This window comes from Zalophus californianus, chromosome 4 (genome assembly GCF_009762305.2).
Source record: "Zalophus californianus isolate mZalCal1 chromosome 4, mZalCal1.pri.v2, whole genome shotgun sequence".
Classification (NCBI taxonomy): domain Eukaryota; kingdom Metazoa; phylum Chordata; class Mammalia; order Carnivora; family Otariidae; genus Zalophus; species Zalophus californianus.
Window position 1 is genome coordinate 182105760 of NC_045598.1, and position 18494 is coordinate 182124253.

General features: G+C 48.1%; 1 protein-coding gene across 1 annotated transcript in view; it reads left to right on the forward strand.

Moving 5' to 3' along the window:
- Positions 1 to 18494, forward strand: part of TG (thyroglobulin) — a 244670-nt gene that overhangs the window by 41644 nt on the left and 184532 nt on the right. Inside the window, exons 21-24 of the mRNA XM_027626166.2 lie at positions 4779 to 4928; positions 9456 to 9626; positions 15033 to 15149; positions 15664 to 15779. Coding sequence (XP_027481967.2) covers positions 4779 to 4928; positions 9456 to 9626; positions 15033 to 15149; positions 15664 to 15779 — 554 coding nt within the window. The remainder of the gene's footprint in view (positions 1 to 4778; positions 4929 to 9455; positions 9627 to 15032; positions 15150 to 15663; positions 15780 to 18494) is intronic.

Consider the following 18494-nt stretch of genomic DNA (forward strand, 5'->3'; position numbering starts at 1 on the left):
CAAGAGTTGGCAAGCTTGTTCCACAAAGGGCCAGAATGCAAGTGTTTTAGGCTTTGTAGACCATACAGTTTTTGTCTCAGTGACTTAACTCATCCATTGTAGGGAGAAGAGCATGGCTGTGTTCTAATAAAACTTTATTTACCAAGCAGAAGGTGAGTTGCACTTGGCCCATGGGCTGGAATTTGCTAATCCTAGCTCTAGACAAACCTACATTCTATTTTTCAGCTGCTGTAGTTTTTTATTGACTCAAAAGAATTTTTGATCATGCCATTCAGCCCTATCTCCTTACTCCAAATAGTTAGAAAGGTCTGGAATGGAATTCACAAAAGCAGCACCGAAAGCTCTGGATTTTCTCCAGTGTCAATGATAATATCTATTTGTTATTGAGTTCCTAGTATGTGCTGGGCCTTGCTAGCATTTCACTGGTCCAGAGGGTCAGGTATTATTAATCCCATAGTATGGATGAGGGAGCCAGGGACATATAGTTAAGAGTATTAGCAAACTGCTCTTGGAAGCCAGGTGGGTTCAAGTCCTGGCTCCAGCGCCTTCTCAATGTGGGTTCTTGGTACATTGCTTATCCTCACTAAGTGTAATCTGAAAAATAGTGATAATAATATCTATTTCATGGAGGTCGTGGTTTGCACAGCATCGTGTAATCAATGCACGTGTACCCCTTCACACGTGGTGAACTCTCCACAAATGGCCTTGTTGATTGGCCATGCTGAGATCCAAACTCAGCTCTGCTGATTCCAGATGCTTTGTCCTCGGCATCATATATCACTCTTCTCAGCAGGGGGTTCTTAGTGAAATCATGCCCTTGGATTCTTGTATCTATTCCTCTTGGCTCTTTTTTCCTTCTGAGGCATATCTGGAACACCGCTGTGAGGCTACAAGCAGAGCGTTGTCCTGTGGAGATGAAGTGGGGTTTCTGTGTGTCATCTCAGGGGGGCTTATCTGTATGATCCCCCCCGGAGGGCAGTGACTTGGGGGTGAGTGGAAATGTAAGCACGTAGGCATGGCAGCTTCCATCCAGGGAATGGAGAGCACAGGGAGGTAGGGGCTTTGTTTGTAGCTTTGAAGGGGTCAGTTATGTTCACCCTCTCGCCTCAAGGCCAACCATGTGGCTTCCCTTCAGAATGACCTGCTGGCAGCCTTCATACCAGTTTGGTCCATTAAGGAGAATCTCAGAGAAATTGTCTGGATTTCCCATTTTCCATTCTGGACAGCGTTAACTTTCACTCATTCACTACAAGTTCTTTTAAGAGAGCTAGTTCTCCATGTTTTTTTTTTTTTTCCCCAAAGTAAGATGTTACATCTTGTTTCCTCCCTCCTCCCTCCCTCCCTTCTTCCCATCTACGCGTGTACCCATCCACCCAAGCCTTCAAAGCATAATTATGTGTTAAACACCAGGTTACATACTTAGGCAGGCCAAGGTCATAGCTCCGCTTTCAAAGAACTCACAGTCTGGTTGGGGAAGAGATAAATGAAAAGCCAGCTAAATGTCAACGTCAAAGTCTTTGACATCGCGGTCAGGGCGGTCAGGGAAGGCTTGCTGGGGTAGCAGGGTCGGCATGAAGTCTTGAAAGGCACTTTGGAATCGCTGCTCAGGTAAGAACAGACAAGTGGGGTGTGTGTGTGTGTGTGTGTGTGTGTGTGTGCGTGCGCGCGTGCACCCGTGCTGAGGGTACTACAGTGCTGAAGGGCATTCCGGAAGTGGAGATTGGTGCGGGGAGTCATGAAGGTGTGGCTGTAAGGGGACAGTGCAGGTGGCTTATATGGCTGGAGAGTGGGGTGTGTGGGGATATGGCAGGAGGCGCGCGCAGAGAGATAAGCAGGAGCCAGGGTGGGAGCAGCCTGGGGTCCGCCAGGGGTGGCCTGCAGGGGGTGCCGGGGGAGGATTTCACGTTGGAGGGTGACAGGACTGGGTATGGGGTTGAGCAGAGCAGGCTGAGGGGTGAAGGGCTCTTATCCTTCTTCTCAGGTGTTTTTCTTCAGCAGAGACGTGTCTGTCATTGTTGGGGGCCCATGGGGACGGGTTGTCAGGAGCGATAGCGTGACCTGGAAGTTTTGACGCTCTCAAACTCAAATCGGCCAAATTGTCTCATTTTGTGAAGGAGGGAATTGAGACCAAAGGGGTTTCTGATGAGTTTGTGGGGGCAGTTAATTGATGGATAAGCGCCAACCTGTTGCTGTGGACAGAGGGGGTCTTTGAGAGCCAGCACCTGCCCGGGGAGGGCTGAGGATAGGAAGCCTCCGCCTCATGCTGACTTACACAGGGTTCCTGTGGGTGGGAAGGCTTGGACAGCACAGGTGGAGAGAAACAGCGCACAGGTTCCCGGCGCATAGTCTCAAGGCCTACCAATTACTGAGCTTGCGACAAAAGTTCCCGCTCTCTTCTTCAGCCCCTCCACCCTTCGGCCCTTCCACACATTGGGTTTGGAAGCAGGACACCTCGAGCTGAAGGAAAAAGGCTTTGTTTTCCTTCAGCAATGAATTTGGAGACTACTTGAAAAAATAGTCACAGTCCTGGGGTTAAAATACTCGAGATGATCAGTGACCTGACTCATAGGAGTAATGAAACCCCACTCTTTGAGGGAGGGTATTAATTCCTCAGGGCAGACCGGAAAACACATTGCTCAGTTTCCAAGCTGTGCTCGAGTTTCTGATTTACTCAGATGTGCCGAGTGCGTGTGCACACTGAGGTAGCTGTGGTTAAATCAACAGTGGCTCCACGTCCCACACGTCCATGCTTGCTTCTTTGTCAAGCGAAGGTGGTTGCACTGGTGGCAGGAGAGAAGGCTTTGGTTTGCAGGGAATGGGGCTCACATTCCACCTCTTTCACCTCACCTCCTGGTCCGCCTTGACTTTGAGCCCTAGCTGTCTCCAGTCTAGAAAGAGGATGGTACCTTCCCCATAGGACCTTGAGATGACACATTGAAACAGTCTGGCACCATGCTTGGCATAGCCTCTAATTTTACTTCTCCCCTGCCCTTTGCAGAAAAGTGTGCCAGGGAGTCATGCATGCATGTCCCAAGGCTCAGCCTCCTCATCTGCGAAATGAGGTGAAAATACTAACTCACGGGCACGCTGTGGTCATGTCCATGAAGCACACAGCAGGGTGCCAGGCACAGAGAAAGTATCCTAAGAGTGGACAAGCTTCCAGCCCCCACCTTCACTGGGGAACAGCTCACTTCTTCTGGAAGTCATTTGGCAATCTCTTGGGAACACAACCCAGCACCAAGAAAGAAAGAAGAAAGAACCTCCTTTCCCCTCCCCTTCTCTGAGCCCTTAGACTCAGTGTGGGCCAAGTTCATGTACTTTTCTCAGAGCAGAGCTCCCGGACCCTAACTTGGAACTCTTATGAGATAGGCATCTCTCCAGTTGGAGTTTCTGGTTTCTCAGCCCATGTCGTATTAGAGGAAGCAAATTAGGAAAGACTGGGTGTCAGAGGGATAGAAAGCTCCGAAAATCTGCAGATTAACAAGGTAGCACTGGGAGGCGAGGGGTGAGGCCAGTGAGGTATCTAGCGGGCAAGACGCACGGAGGCCTCGCTCTCAGGGTCACACTTGGTATTTCTGAGGAAATCAGAAACCCAACAACCCGACAGTGAAAGCCTCCATAAGTCCTGCGCCCCGGGCATCTCACCTCACCATGGTCCCAGATCTGAGCGATGCCATTGATGACCAACCAATAGGGAGAGGCCACATGAGTCAAAGGTGATGGTGCTAAATGGTTGAGATTGTCTAGTTTGGGCAGAATGGGTACTGAGGCTGGCTCCAAGGAAGGACTCCCTCAAGTATAAAAATAATACTGGGTGGGGGGATGGGTGAAGTAGGTGATGGGGATTAAGGAGTGCACGTGTCGTGATAAGTCCTGGGCGATGCAGGGATTAGCCGAATCACAATACTGTACACCTGAAACGAATATAACACTGAATGTTAACTAACTGGAATTAAAATAAAAACTTAAAAAATTATGACCATTTACTGAGCACACATCAGAGTCTGGCATGATGACCTGTGCCTTTTGTACATCATCACCGCATTCTCATGGGATGGCATTATTACCACTGCATTCCCATGAGAGGAGAAAATGGAGCCTCCAAGAAGTCCAAAGTCATTTAGGTATAGTGGGGAGAGGGACTTGAGCCAGTCTGGCTGACCCTAAAGTCTGTTCCCCCAGCTGGGCTCCGCCATGCCCCTCACTTACGACAGCATTCCCATGGTGACCGAGGGACGGGCCCTCACTTTTCAGGTTGTTCTCTGACCTTGCCTCATGCCATTCTTCCCTTTGTCTATTAAGCTCTATCTTCATAGCTGGCCTTCTCTGGCTTTTTCCTTTCCATTCCTTAAAATAATCCAAATTCATTCCTACCCTAGGACTTTTGTCTTTGCGGTTCCCTCTGCTTGGAATTCTCCTCGCCTAGTTCTTTGCCTGGGGTGCTCCCCATCATTCGGTGTTAAGTGTCACCTTTCTGAGGGCTTCCTCACTAACATGCTGTCCTCTCCTGCCTCACTTTACCCATATCTGAAGTTCTGTTCGACACCCCTTATCCTACTTGCTTGTCAGCTCCTGGAGAGCGGGAACCTTGTCTACGGTTCCCACAGCTTAGCCTTGATTGTGGGAGCCTGGCATGTAGCAGATTCTCAATGGGTACTGGTTAAGTAACTGAGCTCTTGTGCTGCTGTTGGGATTTAGCATACCCTGTGTGTTCTGAGGTTACAACTACAAAGCAAGAGTCTTCTCTTTAACATCATTTTTCTGTTTATCTCTTCTAGTTAAGTGTCCTGAAGGAAGCTATTTTCAGAAGGAGATTTGTATTCCCTGTCCTGTTGGATTCTACCAAGAACAGGCAGGGAGCACGGCCTGCGTCCCATGTCCCATGGGCAGAACGACCATTTCCCCTGGGGCTTTCAGCCACGTGCACTGTAAGTTCTGCAGGGTCCTGGTGTGAAAAAGAAACTCTACAATGCAATGGGGACATAGCAGAGAGGCTCAACCTCAGAACTATTGAAATTTGGGGGCAGAACATTCCTTTTGGGGACTGCCCCATGCATGGCAGGATGTTTATTTAGCAACATCACTAACCCTTACCTATTATGTGTCAGTAGCACACCCTCCCCCTAAGTTGTAACAATCAAACTTTTCTCCAGACATTGCTGAGTGTCTCTTCAGTGGGGCACACAATTGCCCACCATGGAGAACCATTGGTTAGAGAGCAAAATAATCAAAGGGGCCCAACCTCTGAATGCGTGTGCTCTGCCAGGATCTAGGCCAGATGTTTTTACCTATGTTAGCTCGTTAAATCCCATCAAACCCCCCTCTGTGTAAATATCATTAGCCCAACTTTTACAGATAAGAAGGCTAAGGCTCAGAGCAGTAATTTAACCAAAGTCACTCAACTAGTAGGTGACGTAGCTGGTTTGATCTTGGCATTGTCTGATTCTGAAACTTCTGATTTTTGTAAGTCAACTTTATCAGATTGAGAAATGGAAGATATTTTCCACCCACAGTCATTACAAGTATATAACTCATATTCCCTTTCTGGCCCGACAAATTTGTCAGGACGGAGCGTACCTGTGGCCTTCCCCTATGTCATGTGATTTCACTTGGCCTACTTACTTGATAGTCACCTGGGTATTGTTGGGTTTTTCCTAGCAAGGACCCACAACTTCACTTGTTGCGTACATCTTTCCATGTCAGTCTGAAATCATGTTAACGTGAAGCAAACCATCAATGCCTTAAATCTGAATAGATTTTAGAATTTTAAAATAATTCATCCAAAGAGATCAGGTCACCTTCTCTGGTAAGTTTCCTTAGGAGAGCAGTGGTAATAGTGTGATAATTCTAAGAAAGCCAAAGGGATTTCATAGGCCAGGAGTCTGATACTCCTCCTGGAGATTAAACTCTTCACCAGGAATGCAGAGTGTCCCTGACATCTAGACGTCACCCTCAGCTTGCACACATTGATTCAGTCACAGGTTTGAGATGCCTTGCAGTGTTATCACACTTCTGGAGGAAAGCTTTTTGTTTTTTGTTTTTTTTTTTTTAAAGATTTTATTTATTTATTTATTTGAGAGAGGAGAGAGAAGACATGAGCAGGGGGAGGAGCAGAGAGAGAGAGGGACAAGCAGACTCCACGCTGAGCCCAACGTGGGGCTCGATCCCATTACCCTGAGATTGTGACCTGAGCTGAAGTCAGACACTTAACCAACTGAGCCACCTGGGCGCCTCAGAGGAATGCTTTCTTAAAAAGGGATCAATGCAAAGTACTGATCCTTGTTTCTGGGGTGGCCGTGGAGGGGTGCTACAGAAATGGCAGGGACCCAAGGGGGAGCCTGAGGCTTGGCACCAGGCAGACCCAGACTGTCCCCCCCTCTTTCCTACTGGCACTGTGACTGAGGCCATGCTTCGTTCCTTCTCTGAACCTCAACTTCCTTATCTATTAGATGGGGCCGATGATACCTCACTCATACAATGGTTATGACGCATGTCTTAATCAGTTCGGGCTGCTACATACAAATTACCATAGATGGGGTCGCTTCAGCAACCGATGTTTATGTCTCATGGTTCTGGAGGCAGGAAGTCCAAGATCAGGGCGCTGGTATGGTCAGGTCCTTGGTGAGGGCCCTCTTCCTGGCTATGCCTTCACGCGGCCTTTCCTTGGTGTGTGCATAGAAGGAAGGCTTTCCTCCTGTGTCTTTCTCTTTTCATAAGGGCACTGATGCCATCATGGGGACCCCACCTTTGTGACCTCTTCTAAACCTAATTACCAGGGTCCTTCCTCCAAATGCCATCACATTGAGGGTTAAGGCTTCAACATCTGAATTTGGGGGGACACACACATTCAGTCCACAACAAAGTGGAATCCATTAAAATATTTAAGGTGAGCCATAAGTATCATCCCCATCCCGCTTTGGGGGTGAGCTCTGATTGTATCTCCATGCAGAAGTGGAAGGCTCTCATATCATCACCACTCTCCTGGGTATCCTCCTTGAGTAACAGAATAGATTTCAGTGGATGAGCCTCCAGGGTCAGGTCTACACTCTGGGTATGTATGTATCTAAGAACATCTCCATGACTCATTAATATCAGCATTCTGCCTGTTGTCTTGCCTGATCTGTGTTCTTAGATGGAATCATATGAAAGAGAAGCATGAAGCAGGAGGGTCTGCCAAGTTTTAAGTGATGTCAAGTGACTATAGGATTTCCTTGGTTTCTTTTTGCTGTTAGGCTAGCTCTTAGAATCTCAATTCCTCTACATAGCTGATACCCACATTACTCTTCTCACCCACAAATACTTTCCTCCTCTGTTTCCTAACCTTGCAAGTCTACTGGATGATTTTGGAGGTTCTGTTGATAACTGAGTAGCAATTTATTTGTTTATTTGTTTGCTTATTGATGCTTAAATTCATATATAGCATGTGTGGCCTGCAAAACATCCTATTTAAAAAGTAACCTTTGTAATCTCTCCACCAAAAAGTTGTAATTAATCAATGGTTAGTCATATAACTAATAGTCTTAGAAGAGAGAAAGCTAGATGTTCTCAAGTCCTGGGCTGCATGAAAGAACATTTTCTACCTACTTCCCAGCCCTGGAGAGCCAAGTCAAGGTATTCTCTTTTGATATCATTTGTCCAAAATGTATTAAGTACCTTTTTATGCTAAGTTTTTATGGGATGTATGAAACAAGTAGAGATAAATTCACTGTCCTCAGGGAGTTTAGAGTCTGAAAGGAAAAGAAGACATGTAAGTATAGAGATAGAACGTGTGTAATTACTAATATAATGGAGATGATTGTTATGTGCTGTTATAGCAGCTAGCACCAGGTCTTGAAGGACAAGTGGGGATTAAACATGGGGCAGGTGGAGAAGAGAGACTTCTGGGCAGAAGAAATAGCTTAAGCACAGGAATAGAGTTATTTTTCCATGGATTCAGCTAGTATTTATTGATTTTTTTTTTTGAGAAGGGTGTTTCTGGACCCAGTTCCTCTGTGTGTGTGTGTGTGGGGGGGGGGGGGGGGGGGGGGGGAGGGGTTTCCCCACATGAACCATAAGCAATTTGGACACTATCCTCTCAGAGATAGTACCAGGTCCCACAGGTTGAGGGCTCAGTCCTAAAAGACCGACGCCACCGTCCCCATCCTGTGTCCAGTCGAAAGCCCAGGCTACTACCTGTGCTTCTGATGGACAAGCTATAAGCTGGAAGCTCCACCGACCCCCTCCACCGACCCCCACTGAGGCGCGGCTCATAAGTCCAGATTCTTATCTGTATTTCCGACCAACTGGCTATAAAGCCGAGGTTCCCACCGCCTCCTCCTTGGGTGTGATTAATTTGCCAGAGCAGCTCACAGAACTCACAGAAATGTCTTACTCAATAGATTGCCAGTTTATGATAACAGGATAGAACTCAGAAACAGGCAGGTAAGAGATGCTCAGGGCCTCTCGAGGCACATTGCTCTCCCCACTTCGCCACACGTTCACCAACCCGGAAGCTCTCGGAACCCCATTGTTCTGTGGTTTTATGGACATTTCATTACATAGGCAAGCTTGATTGAATCACTGGCCATTGGTGATCGGAGGTAAGGGAGAGGGACTGAAAGTTTCAATGTTCTGATCACATGGGTGGTTGTCTTGGCAACCAGGCCCCATCCTTAAGAGCAGTCCCAAAGTGACCTCTATAATGTGACAAAAGACACATTTATGGCTTTCACCGCTTCGGAAATCCCAGGAGTTTTCAGGGGCTGGGTGCCAGAAATGAAAGGAAGCCCAAATATATATTTCTTATTATAAATCACAGTATCACAGTGGGGGAACTTGTATTATGTGTCAGACACTGAGCGAGACCCTGGGATCCATTAGGGAGCAAAACCAGATCAGGTCCCTGCCGGCTTGGAGCTTCTCCGGAGGGGGAGGCGGGCAGGCGTCAAACCATTCAGTCACACAGACAAATGGAAATAAAAACCGTGCTGCAGCAATGAGGAGAGGTGTGGATGGATGGGAGTATGTAACGGTCAGACGTTGGCAACTCGGGGCTTTCCTGGAGGAAGCAGGGATTGCGTCAAGGGCTGATGAGCGGTGAAGGGTTAACTCATTGAAGACCGAGGAGAACGAGCACCAGGATGTGGAACTGCATGAACAGAGCCTGTGTCTGAGATCCGGTGCATCCAAGAAGAAGGAGCGCTCCTGGCACTGAATGCAGTGTGGACTGTGGAAGCCCTGGGGCATGTGGGCCATTAGATGCATGCAGCCAGATCTCAGGGTTTAGTGGCCCCACGGGGCGCCTGGACATCATCCTTTGACCAAAGGGTGGGAACGCTGATGAGTTTGGAGCTGGAGAGTGTCTGGGTGAGACCGGTGACTTGCACATAGAATGTCAACAATGGGTACTCTGGGAACCCCGGGGGGAGGGGTCCCGGAAGCACATTGGTGACGAGGTGTCTGTGTCTCGGTTGCAGGTGTCACGGAATGTCAGAGGAGTGAGGCGGGCCTGCGCTGTGACCAGGACAGCCAGTACCTTGCCAGCCAGAGGGACAGGGACAGCGGGAAGGCCTTCTGCGTGGACAGCGATGGGCGGAGGCTGCCGTGGTCAGAGACAGAGTCTCCACTCTCCGACTTCCAGTGTCTGAGTAGGTGCTGGAGGTGAAATCGGCCACATGACTGGGGAGAGGGCACAGGCTCTCAGGGGCTTTCTAGAAGGGGAGAGACCTGTGCGCTGCATTTGTGTCTGACTTTTTATTGTGGAAATTTTTAATCTACGTAGGAGTTCAAAGTGGGATGAACAAGTAACCTGACACCTAGATCCAAAAATCGTTAGCATTTTCTCTTTCTTTTTCTTTCTCTCTCTCTCTCTCATTTACTTTTGATCTTTGGAAAGTAAATTTCAGACATCAGGAAACTTCATTCCCAAACACTTCAGTGTGTATGAGACGTGAATTTAAAAATAATTAATGAGCTGAGTATCCCTTTCTTGTGGGCAGTGTGCCTCTGATAAGCTGGTCAACTTTTCTCTCTCGATTGGATGTTGTGGGAAGACTTGAATGCCAGTCCTGGTTCCATAACTTACTTACTGGGCGACCCAGAGCCAGTCGCTCAACTTCTCTGATCCTCAATCACCCCAGCAGCCTCCTGACCCTGTAAGGGCCAATGCCATCCTATGAGGACAGTGAGGATTCACTGAACACCACCCTGTACCGGGCACAGCTATTCACTGAAATGATGGGTGGGAAAGCCCTGGGTGAACCGACACTTGACCTAGAATAGTAGGAGTGGGGTCAGAACTACAGTGATCTCAATGGTGCCCTTTAGCAGCTCTGTAGTCTGAGCAAGCCACTGACCTTCAAGACTTCCCTCACCTGTCAAATGGGCTGTTCATGCCTGCCTTGCAGGGGAGTGGAACGTGTTAGCAACGACATGACTGAAAGAGATAATAAGCATGTCAGAATGATGAGAAGCCTCAGGAATATTAGCGGCCCGTTTCCTCCTCGGTGAAGCAAGGAGCAGATAGGGGCAATCTGTAGGTTCCTCTCATTCTGACCTCTCCAAGTCTTCAGGGCTTTGCCCGACCATCCCACAGTCCTTCCTGCCTGAGGTCTGGCTGACCTTTGCACGCCTGACCAGGCAGAGCCAATGCCGGCTGCCCTAGGCTCTCAGATTTCTGTGTAAGGAGAGGGCCTGATGTACTTGGGCCTACTATGTGCCAGGCCAGGCCCCGGGCCAGGCAGTCATGGGTGAGCTTCACAGTGGTTCTGACGGGTAGATACTAGTTTCCCCAATCATGTAGCTGAAGAAACTGAGGCAGAGAATGTCTACATGGCTTACTTTCCTCACTAATCAGGACATAACATGCCTAGAATTTGAACTGGTGTGTATCCGACCCCCAAACCCATTCTTTCCATGACACCAATCTGCTTCTGCTTAGATTTATCTGCTCCCTTATGAAGCACACACCTGCACACATACATGCACACTTGTACACACACACAAACACACACACACATGTGCGTAGCCTACCTGCTCTCTAGGGAAGTGGGGGCAGCTGATCACATACGACACCTGAGAAAATCCAAGTGAGGCATTTTCATTTTGCAATGCTCAGAGTAATCATTCCCTTCCTCAGCAAAGCGCTAACGAATCTTGAGTGTGTGTGTGTGGTGTGTGTGTGTGTGTGTGTGTGTGTGTGTGTGTGTGTGCGCTTGTGTGCATGCATGTTCCCTTGGATACACTGCAAATCCAAGGAAAGTCTAATTCTTCTTTCCGGTATTCCTCTTCTTGGACAGAAAGAGCAATCGGGGTGTTGAAGCTTGAAGGTGCTCTAGGCCACCAGGCAGGCTGACCTTAGGTGCCCTTCACCAGTGAGGGAGTTGCTGGCCACGGTGGGGAGCAGGTGGCTAGGCCCTGGGGACTCCTAGCTATTCGGGGATCATCACCTAAATGCTTGCCTTTGAACTCCACTCCTCTCTGCTTCCCTCTGAATGAATGCCTCAGCGCCCAGGGTTGGAATCTGCACTTGGCAAAGCGTTTCAGGCTTTGTTCAGCGCTGTGCTTGTCCAGAGCAGAAAGGACAGCTTCATCAGTGGTCCAGAAGTGTCTATGAGCAACACCCCAGCCGTGTCAACTCCGGTGATGCCTTCCCGAGGCTCTGGCTGACAAACAGCCTCCGGACTGGACCTCACGGTCTCTGGCTTCTTATGCAAAGCTCGGAGTTGCTGGTTTCCCTCTCTGGATATTCAGGAGGATTTCCATGTTAAGAAGCTGGGTCCCCACTGGGATGTCAGTAACCCCCTTCTTGGAATCCAATCGATTTAGCCTTTGAGAGGAACTTCCTCCTTGGGAGTGGGCCTGCACTCCTTTTATTTTTTGAGGCCTTTGTCCTCCAGAAAAAGCCCAGGGTAGAGGTCAGCTGTATCACCTGGGGGTGGCGGGGATTTGCCTCCTTTCCACCCGCTGTGTCCAGGCCTGGGTTTTCACCCACAGGCATTACTCCGGGCCCACCCTAGTCCTCCGGCTCCAGTGTGGGCCCCTCAACAATTTTTCTACGATGCTTCAGGACAGTCATTCTACAAGACAGTTCTGTTTCTGCAGTGCCCCTTACCAGTCTTCAGTGGGCCTGTACTGCTCTCGGGATAAAGTAAAATCGTATACCTCACCCTCCCGTCTGGGTTCTAGCCTCCTTAGGTAATATGACCCTTTGGGGCTAGGATCCTATCTTATTTTTTGTTCTATCCCATGGTCGTTGGCGCTTGTCGGCAGAATGAATGAGTTCCTGTAATTATCTGGGCCTCTTCAAAATTATTTCCTAAGGGCCACCAGGGATGGAGAGGCTCCCACCACCCTAATTCCCGCAGCCAGTTTTATGGGCCCTGATAAGGAGGCAGGTGTCCCCCCAGGGCGCCAAGGGACTCGGCACTTACTGGATTGCTATCGTGTACCAGTTTTTCCGTGCTCTTCAATTTGATCCTCGCAACCATAAAACTGGGCTCTCAGAGATTGAAATGTGCGTCAGGACGCAGAGCCGGTGAGGGGCGGTGTCGGGATTCGCACGGGGGCTGACTCCGGTGAGCTGGTGCTCATGCCCCCCCAACATGCTACGTCCCTTTGTGGCGTTTTCCCCTCCATCTTCTCTATATTGCCGGTAGCAAACCCTTAGTTTACCCACAGAGTGAGTCGTTCACTCACTGACCTTGGCTGCTGGAAATATCGTAAGCTCATCTTCCTTTAATTCCAGATCCAGTTTTCTAATTCTGCTTCTTGCTGACCCATGCCCAAGACTTCATAGAGCACGTCAGATGCCCAGAGGGCTATGCTGGGATCTTTGTAATGTTTTCTCCAGGCTTTCTGGGGCTGCAATGATCTTGGCAGTCATTCATTCATTCTTCAGTGCATCTATCCAATGCACAGGAGCCTAGTATCTCTGTCACTATGCCAGCTAGTGGGTGTTCAAATATTCTCAGAACATTGTCCTTGCCTTGGAAAGAGAAGGGCACATAAATAGCCGTGATCAAATATGACTGTGCTCTCATGTGGACCCTCTGTGCTTTCCCAAGATATTTGCTAAGTCAAAATGTGGCATGTGGGAAATTGTACAACTAGACTGTAGAAATCTGCCAGCCAGCACAATATTCTATGGAATTATTGGCAGTTCAGAGCCTGGATTGTTTCTGTTCTGTTTGGCAATGAGCTTCCTCACAGAATGCTATAACATGAAGATCTTTGTCACCAAGGTGTCCCTTTTGCGAGAACCAGCAGTTTGTCTAACTGAAGTGCTAAATTGACTGCATTTTCAGCCTCTGGGAAGACTTCAGTTGGAAACTGAAAGGCCTGTCAAATTTTGTTTAGTCTGCTACAAGGTTGTGAGCATCTGCCTATACCTGTTAAACTTTAGGGACAAAGAGCTGAATATGGCTTGGTGTCTGCTGGACTGGCGCTGGCATTCTCTACAAACAAGATAGTAAGGGGCATAAAAATAAAAAAATAAAAAGAGAGACACAGAGAGAGAGAAAGATGAGAACAGAAGAGTTGAGTGTGGGCTGAGCCCATGAACTTGGCAACTTCAGTGAACAACATGGAAGGAATCCCTAGTAAAATTAGAATTTTTTTCTATATCAGAATTTGTGAAGGCTTAACACATGCTATTTCTCTTGTATTAGCATCCTCTCTCCCAAATGTATCCCAGAAGGAATAAACTTTTTTCCTGCACTTATTATGAAAATGGAGAAGAGATTGCTTTGGGTGGTCTTGAACTTATTGACATGATAAAAACCAGTCTAGACACAAGTCTGTTTTACACAGCAATAGAGGTGTATGAGAATGGGTGCTTATGTGCATGCTTGCAGTTCTATCTGCAAAAAACTAATAGTGGTGTACTTTGGAGCTTGGTTTTTGATAGTTATTTGCAAACCACTGATGACCCTGGGCATGTTTTTGGTTTCAAAAATGAGTCTCATTCCTTGAGAGTTACCCGCAGTACTTTTCGCTTGGTGAGGAATGAGTTCTGAGTCTTATTGTCTTGAGATCTTATATTTATTTCTTTTCCCCTGTTTAGTTCCATGAACATGTGTCTCTGTTATTCCCACCAGAGAAGAACTCAGGCATGTTGATGGTAGCTAGAGAAATAGATGCTGATATATCACTTAAACAAGGGCTATCATGAAAATGCCTGAACCACAGGACATGTCTCAGATTGACGTGAACCCACCTGTGCCTGTTTTATTTGTCTTTTAAAAGATAACTTATCCAACTTTTGCATCCACATGGATGGGACTGGAGGAGATGATGCTAAATGAAATAAGTCAAGCAGAGAAAGTCAATTATCATATGGTTTCACTTATTTGTGGAACATAAGGAATACCATGGAGGACATTAGGAGAAGGAAGGGAAAAATGAAGGGGGGGAAATCGGAGGGAGAGACAAACCATGAGAGACGATGGACTCTGAGAAACAAACTGAGGGTTCTAGAGGGGAGGGGGGTGGGGGGATGGGTTAGCCCGGTGATGGGTATTAAGGAGGGCACGTACTGCATGGAGCACTGGGTGTTAGATGCAAACAGTGAATCATGGATCACTACATCAAAAACTAATGATGTAATGTATGGTGATTAACATAACATAATTTAAAAAAAGATAACTTATCTCTTTCCAGAAGGAAGCAAAAATTGCTTTATGGAAAGAAGATTTTCAATTTTCAACAAAATAATTGTAAGATAATTAGCATTCGACGATCAGGACAAGAAAATATAAATTTGGATGGAAAATCCATATCAATGAGAAAAAATGAGTTGTAAGGACGAACATAATATTAAATTTTCTCCTTACCTCCTGACCATGAGGGAGCAGAAGGAGACATGATAACACGTAGCTCTCTGCATCAGATATGAAGTAGCGTGCTGGAACTATTTTCAAAGGGAATTCTTCTCCTGGGGACCTCTGTGGGACCAAGAGCTGGGAAGGCTTTCTTGACCTGGCACTTTTCCTGGCTTCTCTGTGGAGGCCCTCTGCCCTTTAGAGTCAGATTTGATCAATCTGCTTTCCTTTCAGTGATGCAGAAATTTGAGAAGGCTCCAGAATCTCAAGTGATCCTCGATGCCAATATCACTGCGGTGGGTGTGTCCAAAGTTCCTGGCTCTGAGTTCCCCCTGCTGCAGTGCTTCATAGGTAAGGGGTGGTGGGGAGATGGGCGCATGCAGAAATAGGCTCTGCTGACCTTGGCATACAGATCGAATAAAACCATTGGAACCGTGATGAAAAATTACACTTTATCAGAACACGTGGTAAATCAATTGATTCCCAAAATGTACGTCCAACTTGTGACTTCACGGCAGGGTTTATGATGCGTCCACAATGTACCAAGAACAACGCAGTGGCAAACGTAAGGGAGCAGAGGTGAAAGACATCGATTCCTTGTAGCCTTATTTGTCCCGGTCTCGAGAGCTATCCGCTGTAGCAACAGCAAGATTACCCAGAGAAGGGTAAAAAAAACTCTCATTTATTGAACGTGTAGGTTTACAAGGATTGTTATGAGATCATAACCCTACAGTCTAGGAAGCTCACTGTTGTCCGTGTTACAGACCGAGTGTGTGTTTGGGTGTGTTGGGGGCAGGGCGTGGGGGCATGTGTCCGTCTGTCCTCAGTATCACCTGAGAGAGACAGGTGCCCGTGCTGTCCACAGACTGTGCTTTGGACGAGGCCTGCAGCTTCCTCACGGTGTCCACGGCGGGATCAGAGGTCTCCTGCAATTTCTATGCTTGGACCAGTGACAACATCGCCTGCACGACTTTGGTTCAGGTCAGTCAGTCTTGGCAGCTGTGTGGGGGCTCAGGGTCAGACATGCCCTGACTGAATGGACATCGGGCTTTGGGAAATGGAGACCGCAGTGGGCCGGCGAAGGCTCAGGATGCAGCTGTCCGTCTGAGCGAACACGATTATAGCTTAAAAAGAAAATGTTAAATATTAGTTTGAACCCCATGAAATGGCTGTGCCTGGGGCCAAGGCTGACAATTTCACTGTGACCATGAATCAGGACAGAAGAGGGTGCAGAGAGAAGCAGTTGTCGTAACTTTCCAGCTCCTAGCCACATGCAAATCTCGTTTTACTCTTCCAGTTTCTCATGGAAACTTCTAGAAAATGTCTATGTGTTTATAAGCATCCTTTTTGGTTTGTTTAAATGTTAATAGCTTATAATACATATTCTTTTCTACCTTGATTTTCTCACATAATGCTTAACTTTCTGTATGTTTAAAATGAACCTTGTTCTTTTTAATGGCAGCATACCAATCCATTCTACTGATGTACGTAATTTATTTCACATTTTAAAAAAGATTTTATGTTTTGAGAGAGAGAGAGCATGAGCAGGAGGAGGGGCAAAGGGGGAGAGAGAGAGAATCTCAAGCAGGCTCCACCCCCAGCATGGAGCCCGATCTGGGGCTCGATCTCACAACCCTGAGATCATGACCCGAGCCAAAATCAAGAGTCAGACACTCAACTTACTGAGCCACCACCCAGGCGCCCCTTTTTGTCCCATTTTTAAGGACATGTAGATGTGTTAGCAGTTTTGCAACATCACCAACACTGGTGAATCACATGCCCTTTGCACATGCACCTGTGCAGGGGTGTGAGTGTGTGTTCATAAGTGACATCCCAGAAAGGGCATGGAAGGTGGACCCCTGAATTTTAGGATTCGAGCCAGGGTCTGTAGCTGCAGGAGCCAGAGAAGAGACAGGGAGGGGTCTTGGACTGAATCCCAAGCCTGTCAGTTTGGGGCTGTTAGGCCATGTGCCACTTCCTAACCTCAGACTCCTCGTCTGTAATGTGGAGGCTTGACCTCACAGGCTTCTGGTGAGGATTCGAGAAGCTAACACAAAACACACAGTCATCGAGGCAACGTTAGCTCCTTTGAGTTTAAAGGTTAAAATGTTTTGGGGAAGATGACTGTGCCTTTATTTTTTCTTGCTGTCATCACTGAGGCCTGTCTTAAGATCTATCAGGGGGAGATAGAGCGGGTGGGTGGGGAGGGAGGTTAGGCTCTCAGGCTGGCGACAGCGAGCCGGGACCCATAAGCATTAACACCATTAGACAACGCAGACCAGCTGGATTTATTTGTTATCTGGGGTTTCCAGATACCTCACCTTGGCTGGTCTGTGTCAATGTGATTCTGCTAATGGGACACCTCTGTCCACACTTCCCATAGGTACTTTGTGGTCGAGGGGGTCTAAGGTCCCAGTCAGTGACACTGCTCCCTGGACGGCTGCCAAGACACTGGGAATCTCTGACCCAAGGAAATTCTACTCCTCTCTTTCCCTAAGGGATCAGATCCGGCTTATAGAATTATTAATAACAAAAATAGCCGACATTTACTGAGCGCATATAAGCACCTGGCATTTCTCTGAGCAAAACTATTGGATTATTGGTCATTTGAGCCTCTGATGCCCTGACCACTGCTTGCTTAGTAAGTATGGATTTTAGTCTGCAAGAAATAAAACACTTCTTCATTAAAAAAAAAAAAAAAAAGGCAAAAAGGGAATGAACTCTCCCTCCAACTCCCCACCCTGGGAGAGACAGCCTGTCACAGGGCATGTTAAGGAGGTGACTCTGGAGCCAGGCTGTCCTGGGTTCGGGTCCCAGCCCCACTGCTTGCTGGTTGCTCTTTGTCTCTTGGTTCCCCAGAATCTTCATCTACGATACAGGGTCGTGAGTGGCACCTGTATCTCCCGGTTCTTGTGAGGACTGAGTAAAGCCATACATAGAAAAGCTCACAGGACGGTTTCTGCCTCAGAGAACGAGCTCAGTGACTGTTACGATAGTTGTCACACTGTTGTCAGCATCGCTAACAGCCTGGCTGTTAGCGATGTGTCAGCCATCACAGGGCTCCCTGCAGGACCGGGGGCTCTCAGTGCCATCCTGAGGCATGGGGGTCGGGTGCCGAGCATGGATCGTGAGTGATGTGACAGGTCCACGCCACCCAGTGCTGAGGCAATGGTGCCAGGTGCTGCCCTCAGGCTCCCCCGTGCCTGTGCCCAGGTTAGGTTTGGGGTGTGGAAGGGACTCTTGACCAAGGCAGGAACCCCGTGCTTCGGGTCTAGGCTGCAGGGGTATGGTCCTTCTGACACTTGCCTCACCCCCTCCAGGCCTGACCACACGCGGGGCGGGGGCGGGGTGCTCTAGTCTGGGACCTGCCACCCACGCCCTTCTCACAAGTGCAGGACTCTCCCCCTCTCTGGGCCCTCTCCCCTCCCCAGCCTATCATCTTCCCATTGAGCTCAGGTCTTCTAAAAAGGAAGAAGGGCAGAGCCTTCAGATAGCTTTGTTTTAGCGCCTGCCCTTCGAAGATTCCCTCGGCCGGGAAACTCAGGTATGCAACTTTGAGGGAAGGGCAGAACACTGGGAACCAAACACAAATTGATAAAAACAGATTTATCCTGCCCCCCCGCCCCCCCCCCCACACACACAGCAGGAGTGCTAGAAAGAGTCAGAAAGAGAGATCGGAGATTAGCGAGGAAGGCA